This window comes from Charadrius vociferus, unplaced genomic scaffold (genome assembly GCF_000708025.1).
Source record: "Charadrius vociferus isolate BGI_N301 unplaced genomic scaffold, ASM70802v2 scaffold39, whole genome shotgun sequence".
Taxonomy (NCBI): Eukaryota; Metazoa; Chordata; class Aves; order Charadriiformes; family Charadriidae; genus Charadrius; species Charadrius vociferus.
In genome coordinates this window covers 1,435,489-1,443,065 of record NW_009650188.1, presented here as the reverse complement: position 1 = coordinate 1,443,065, position 7,577 = coordinate 1,435,489, and the positions used below count along the sequence as shown (strand labels likewise).

The 7,577-nt window shown below is 55.3% G+C and overlaps 1 protein-coding gene across 1 annotated transcript in view; it reads left to right on the top strand.

Moving 5' to 3' along the window:
* Positions 1-1,771, top strand: part of HTATIP2 (HIV-1 Tat interactive protein 2, 30kDa) — a 4,110-nt gene extending 2,339 nt beyond the window's left edge. The window contains exons 3-5 of the mRNA XM_009892879.1: positions 73-210; positions 914-975; positions 1,546-1,771. Coding sequence (XP_009891181.1) covers positions 73-210; positions 914-975; positions 1,546-1,771 — 426 coding nt within the window. The remainder of the gene's footprint in view (positions 1-72; positions 211-913; positions 976-1,545) is intronic.
* Positions 1,772-7,577: the final 5,806 nt, after the last annotated feature.

The window sequence follows — 7,577 nt, the reverse complement described above, 5'->3', positions numbered from 1 at the left end:
GGGGGGCGGGGGGGGGCCCCGCCTCCACCCCCCCCTGCCGTGCTGACCCTCCTCTCCCGGCTTGATCCGCAGGATGGCTTTGTCCGTGTGGACCGGGACTACGTCGCGCAGGCAGCGGAGCTGGCACGGGCAGGGGGCTGCAAACACTTTGTCCTGCAGTCCTCCCGGGGGGCGAACCCGCGCAGCCACTTCCTCTACCTCCGCGTGAAGGTGAGGGGGCAGCTGAGGTGGGCTTCTGCTGGAACGCTCAGGAAGGAAGCAGGAGCTGAGGGGTCAAGAGACACGAATGGTTCCGAGGGTCCTCCTGGTGCTGGGGGACGAGGGGGTGAGGGAAAGGGGCTGGCAGGACAGCCATGCGACTGGTTTCGTCCAAAGCAGCACAGTGTCCATCTCCCTCTTCAAACCACCAGAAAGACCCTGTAGGGTCTCCAGCCTGACCCCAGCTCCCCAGCCCCGAGCTGGGATGGCTTCACAGCTAGGTGGGGTGGCTCAGGGGTGACATGAGACCCCACAGGCTCCCCAGGCAGGACCATACCCATCACAAAAGTTTTTTTCCCCATACGTTGTGTGCTGCAGCCCTCGACATCTGCTGAACTCACTGCTGTCTGCCAGTGTCTTGTGCCGGGATGTGCCAGGCTGGACACTGCGTCCAGATGCTGTCTTGGGAGCATCCAGCTGCAGTTAGCATGATGGTTGCAAGGGTGCGCTGCTGACTAACTGTCAATGTGTCCACCGTGGACACTCACCCCACACCGCCTTTTTCTGGAGAGCTGCTCACTGCCCAGGCAATGCCTGGCCTGTACCGTTGGCATTAGTGCCATCCTGCCCAACTCTCCTGCCAGAGCATGGGGCAGCAGGGATGGTGCTTGCAGTCATCCTTGTCTCCTTTCATCCTGCCCGACTGCTCTGACAGGGAGAAGTGGAGAACCTGGTCCAGGCTGTTGGTTTTGATCGCTGTACCATCCTCCGGCCAGCGTGAGTAAGCGGTGGAGGAGGGAGGGCACAGGACCCAGCTGGAGGGTTGTCAGGGCATCGGGCTGGGAGATGGAGGAGGAGAGAAAGGACGCGTAAGGGGAGGGAAGTGGAGAAAGCCACCGGCTGCAAATGCGGCTCCTGGACGAGCACGCTGCTTCCCAAAGCTGCAGGGAGCAAGTGCAGCAGTTTCCCACGGCTCATCCCAATGCTTGTGTCACGTGCCATGCAAGGAGAGGAAGCTTGGGTGGAAAGCAAGGGTTGGGGGACATAGGTCAAACCTTATCGCCCCACAGACCTTGACCTTATGCAGTGGAGATACTCACCTGTATCCTCCCAGCTCTTGCTGCTTGGGAGAACTGGCATCCTGGTTTTAGCAGCACTGCGGGGAAAGGAGTTTAGCGTCCCAGGGCTCAGCCTCCGTCATGTTTCGGGACCCTGCCAAAGCCCCACGGCCCCCGCCTGGGTTTAGCAAGCTGGGCTGGGCCCCCAGAGCAGCTGGAGAACCCAGTTCCTAGCTTTTTGGCTGGGGGATGGTTTCAGCCTGACCCACCTTACCTCCTCGCTCTGCAGGGTGCTGCTGTGCAAGCGCCAGGAGTCCCGCCCCGCGGAGTGGATGGCCCAGCAGTTTCTGGGTGTCGTGGCTCGGGTCTTCCCCACCGCTTACTCGGTGCCTGTGGAAACGGTGGCCAGGGCTATGGTGGCCAGTGTGCTGCAGCCAGGCAAGGGGAAGGTGGAGGTGCTGGAGAACGGGGCCATCCACGAGCTGGGAAAGGCAGTGCCGCAGCAGGGCACGTAGAGCAAAAGGGAAGGGCGGGAAAGAGCTTGATCCACCGTTCGGGCGCTCTGCTGGGCCGAGGATGAATGCACGCGTGGGGGAGGAGTGGGGTGCTTGCATGGCTAACGGGGAGATGGAGGTGCACTTTGCATAGTGGCTGATTCTGTCAAGGGATCAAACACACAGGTGCCGGCTGGTGGGTGAGGAGGAACAATGTGCTCCCCTGCCTGAATCCAGCGTGCGAATCCAGGTGAAAATGGTGTAATCCAGGCGATTTCTGGAATTGAGGCCTTAAAATAAAATCCTCTGACTGGTTTGTTTGTGCCGACTTTGTGCTGAAATGCTGTTTGTCTCCTGCCCGTTGCCAGCCTGACCGCATCTGTTCACAGATGGCGTCTTTTGGTGACACTTGAAGGAACGCACACGGGCAAGCGGCCACGCTGTAGACAGAAGGCAGAAAGGCAGAGACAGCGCGCAGCTGCCTGTGCTGAGACTGCACCCCGCAGAGCGCACGGTGGCACCAGTGCCGCTTGGATAGCGGAGCTCCTGGAAGCTCAGCAGCAGTTGCTGATGTGCCTGCGGCACTGGCTCTGCCCCAAAGTAGGGCTCTGCAAACACACAGCATGTGCTTTATCCTCGCAGATCTGCTCTGGGTGCAGAGGGGCCGCTACAGGGATGCTGCTCTTCACATCCAGGCTGTCTTTAGTGCCTATAGCAGCTTCTTACCACTTGCACTTGCACTTGCACTTGCACTGCTTTAGTGCCTATAGCAGCACAGACGCCATGCAAATACTTGCATTGACTTGAAAACTCCTGTCACCGCTGGCTCCTCATAGAATCATGGAATTGCTGAGGTTGGAAGGGACCTTTAAGATCATCGAGTCCAACCATTAACTTACCCTGACAAAACCACTTCTAACCCATGTCCCCAAGTACCACATCTACCCTTTTTTTAAACACCTCCAGGGATGGCGAATCCACCACCTCCCTGGGCAGCCTGTTCCAATGTTTAATAACCCTTTCAGTGAAAAAAAATTTCCTAATATCCAATCTAAACCTCCCCTGGCATAACTTGAATCCATTTCCTCTTGTCCTATCACTTCTCACCAGGGAGAAGAGGTCAGCCCCCACCTCTCTACAACCTCCTTTCAGGTAGTTGTAGAGAGTAATAAGGTCTCCCCTCAGCCTCCTCTTCTCCAGCCTAAACAACCCCAGTTCCCTCAGTTGTTCCTCGTAAGACTTGTAAAAAAAAAGCTCCTCTGGGCTTTCCTGATGGTCACAAGAGAAGCGGAGCTCAGCCCTGTTCCCAGGGGTGCTCTGAGTGTGCTGGAGGTGATGCCAGCCCTGCGCATGTCTCAGGGTGGGCTTGTCCCTGCCCCATGCTGCCCAGGTGCTGGAAGGGGAGCAGGTCCCTGCTGCGGGCATGGAGCAGGCTGGAGGAGCAGCGCCGTGTCCCAGCCATTGCCCCGGCCGTTCTCAGGCCTTGTGCTTGAGGTCGTGGAACTTGGTGGCTCCGCAGCTGGGATGCAGGATTTACGTGACTCCCGAATTCCCAGCTGGCCAGAGTCCCAGTGCTCTGGGTAACTCTGCTTTCCAGGGTTTTCTCCTCTTCGACCTCATCCGTGGCTCCTGTGTCAGTGACTCGGATGCAGCAAGTGGAGGGAACCGGGATCCCCGGTCTCCTTCCTCTTGCACAAGCGTTTTAATCATCAGGCTGGACCTCAGAAGCTTGGTGGAGGCAGTGGGGCGGTGTAAGCCCACAGCGTGTGTTCCCCGAGTGACTCCTGAACCACGCACAGAGCTTAGTTCAGAGGTAACAAGTGAGGGGCTACAGAGCCCTAATTACTGATAAGACTGTCCTGGTGAGAGCAAGAGCAGTATCTTTAAAGTAATATTTAATGTCAAAGGGGAAATGAGAGGTAGGCTGGACTTAAAAAAGGTGATGTGCTTATAGGGGGGAGTGGAAATGACCACCTGAAGTGGCAAGACCTTAAAAGAAGTGAAAATTGCATACAGATGAGAGGGAAAAAAAGAATACAAGCTCTGGAAAGTTAACAAGTGAAAGGAAGGCCACAAAAGATTTGAGGGAAGCATCCTGAAGGCGTAAAAATTAATTGTGACTATGTGAGAAGCAGAAAGCTCTCCAGAGAGCCCCGGGGACGGGACGTGATCAGGCTCTGTGAGAAGGAAAGAGCCATCATGGAAAAGCTTGGTGAGTGACTTGCGTTGCCCTTTGCTGTGAAGGAGCTCACATTAGGCTCATTCCTGAGGGGACACGCATTTGCATGACTGTCCCAAGGCAGGGAGGCGGGGGGGTGGTTGGGAGGAGAGGAGAGATTTGTCACTCCATTTTTAGAACACATGGTTAAAAATCTGCTCAGATGAACTGCCAAATATTCACCTGGAAGAGAATTACGGTGAGCCCTCTACCCAAAAAGCCAATGTTGTTAAACATGATGCTAATTTTTCAAAAGTTCCAGTGGGAACCAGGAAATGGCAAAGCAGCGAGGCTGCCTTCTATAAAAGGCAAGTTGTTAGAAAAGGATAATAAAGTCTTGAAATAACAGAGCCCAGGATAAATCTGGTGTAATGGGAGATTCCACGTGGCTTTTGAGGGGGCAGTTGCAAGGCACAAACCTAGAGTGCTCTTGGAGGAAACCAGCCATTGTGTACACAAGACAATCTGGTCCTTGGAGTGCACTTGGATCTCCAAAAAGCTCTCCCAGAAGGGCTCTTAAAGAAATCAAGCTGTCGTGGGAAGAAAAGGAAGGTCTGGGTAGTTTCTTATTGGAAATATTTTCTTAGCGCTCTAAAGCCTTGAAATGAACAAACCAAATATTTCTTACTGGACAAAGGTCTGCGGAAAATACAAGCTATTTCTGTGCAACCCTTGTTTCTGCTCAATGGTATATGGTTTAATTTTCAGTGTTTCAGATAAGCCTCTGCTAAAATGCACAACTGCAGTCCCAGTGGCTTTCTTATGACCCTCATGTGAAGCTTCAGCGCTCATTTTGGACCTCAATTTCCCTAATTTGCTCTGTGAGTTTCTTTAAGCCCCCACCCTGGGACTGTGGAAGAGATTATAGAGCATCGGTCCCTGAACTAGGGCAGAGCCTCAGGACAAGGGGATTTGCCCACTCAGGACTGAAAGAGGTAAAGGAGGTAAAAGTCTTTAGGGGACAGAACCAAAGCTTGGGGCTCCTCCGGGCAGCAGGAGCTCTGCAGAGCCGGGTGCCTACAGGGGCTGTCTGCTTTCCAGGGGCACGTGGCCCCGGCCCCAGCTGGAAGGAGAGCACGTAAGGGGCGCTCGGTGTCTGCTGGACAGCATTCACACAAACCGCCCGATCCCACAGATCCGAGCTCCCCTGGGATTTCCGACGCTGACTTTATTACTGAAGATTAATGAGAAAAAAACCCAACTGTGTTCCCAATGGCTTGGGCAGCCGAGCGCGAGGCTGCGGGGGTTTCCCATGGGGTCCCATGGCCCCGCTGCCCTTCCCAGCCCCGCAGCTGTGAGAACCGCCGGCACCTCTCGCCCACCCCCTCACCGAGCCGGGAGGCGCCCAGCCGGCTGGCAAAGCACCCCGCAAACAGCACCTCGACTTCAAAGGAGCCTTTGAAAGCAGCCACCAAGCTGGCCGGCACTGACCTGGCACTCGGGATACCCTGGTGACATCCCTGCTAGCAAAGGAATGGCCCCGACACGCTCTCTGGCCCCAAGGACAGCTGGCACAGCCCAACAGACCTGCAGAGCTCACAAGGCTAAGAGCTAAAGTTAAAGTTTTAACTTTAACTTTTACTTGTCTCTCGGAGAGCGGAGGACCCTGCACCCCGGCTGCTGGGAGGTGGGGCAGTTGGGCTCTGGGCTATCCCCAAACTGGGGGTGAGGTACCTCCATGCTAATAACAGAGCCACCCCCCCGCCTCCTCTGTCTAAAGGGCAAGTTGATAGCAGCCTGTGAGGGAGTAAAGTACCTCCATCCTCTGCGGCTGACGGTGTTTCCTTCCCTGCCGTGCGAGGCACAAGGTGGGGGGGTTGGTGGGCACATCGATGCCCAGCAGCAGGAAGGGGCAGCCCCCCAACCGGCAGGTCTGATACCCCTGCTTGGGTGCATCTGGGGGTCTCTAAATCAGCACAAACTCAGGGAAAGCTCATTCAAGCATCTCATCCTCTGAAATTTTAGGGTGTACTTCTTTCATTCAGTTTCCATTACAAACCAGTAAAAAGCTAACCCAAGCTCTCTCCGGGGAGGCACAGCTTCCAGCAGACTTCTAGCTTTCACTTACTGCTCTGACACACTGAAACGCAGACGTCGTTTGCTGCATAATCCCAGAACAGCAGGAGATAGGGTTGCAATGCAGGTCCAAAATCCATCCAGGTACACCTCTGACACCGCTCAGAGTGGGAAAGGGGGCCCAAAGCTGAGCTTAAATGTAGCTCCAGGCTGAGGGGGCAGGTGGGGCTGGTCAGGGCAGTTAAGGCCATTAGTGGTCTTGGAGTTGGGACATCCAGGTTGGGAGCAAGGTCTCCTATTGGAGGTGTTTAAGGCCAGGCTGGATGGGGATTTGAGCAACCTGGTCTAGTGGGAGGTGTCCCTGCCGTAGGCAGGGGGGGTGGAACTCGATGATCTGAAGGTCCTTTCCAATCTAAACCATTCTATGATGATTCTATGATTTCCAGCTCCCTGCTGTGGGTGTTAAACAAAGCACTTGGATGTGCATTTTCACAGCCACCCATGCAGCTGAGGTCAGGGACAAGCACAGGGGAGATTTTCAGGGTGAGGCCTGAGCCCGCACCCCGCGAAGGATGCCCAGGGGATGCCCTGGCTGGGGTGGAGTGGGAGGTGAAGGCAGAGCAGAGCCGCACGCCCTCTGTGTGCCTGTGCCGGAGCGGGTGTCATTGCACAGGCACCGGTGTGGGGTGGCAAAGACCTATGTTGGTGTAAGTCCTACTACACAAACTGCAAAAGAGTCAGTGCTGAGGCCTCCATAGCTGCCCTGCACATGTTTGAGAGCTTTCCCCTTGCACTGGCTCTAGACTGGCCTTGCAGACCCGGGCGATGGGCTGTGCCCCAGATGACCCTGCCAAGGATGGCGTGTCACATCCCGGCTGGAAAACAGGAGAGAACTGTCTGGGATGGCTGCAATTACCCTCTCCACACCAAGCACTGCTAAATGGTGTTGAGAGTACTCCACTGCAGCTCATTCTCCTCCTGAGTGGCCAGGGGGAGCCTCCGAGTCAGGGCTTTTGCTACGGGGCATGTTAGAGCCGGGCTGGTCCCCATCTTTGCCACGATTTGTCTCTTGGCAGGCAGCTTCCCTCTGGGCTCACACAGACACTGTGCCTGCCTGGGTGCCTGGCTGAGGCCGGGAGGAACTCACGCCACAGATGTCACAACCACAGGGAGGCACTGGCTCCGTGATGGTGAGTTTTAGTGGAGCAATCGAAGAGATCTTACCTGAGCAAACAGAAACACCGTGGCGCTGCACATCACCCAAGCTTTAGGTGAGCGAGGGGCTACATCCTGGTGGGGCAGCAATGGGGCACAGCCGTGCAGGGGAAGGCAGGGACCAGTCCCTGCTCAGGTCCCGCATCCCCCATCATGGGCAGCTCCAGGCTCTGGGGTATGTTTTGCTGCTCTGAAAGAGAATGGAAAAAGGGTCCAAATTTTCCACTTAAAAAAAATTCTGTGTGGGAATCCTTTTTGGCCTTATCAAAGTGTCACGGTCAAATAAAACCAGAACATTCGCGGTGATTAAAAGATTTATTTTTTTTAAGCTTGCATTAAAATGAATTTGTTCTGGAACCAAAGTCACTGTTATGCACC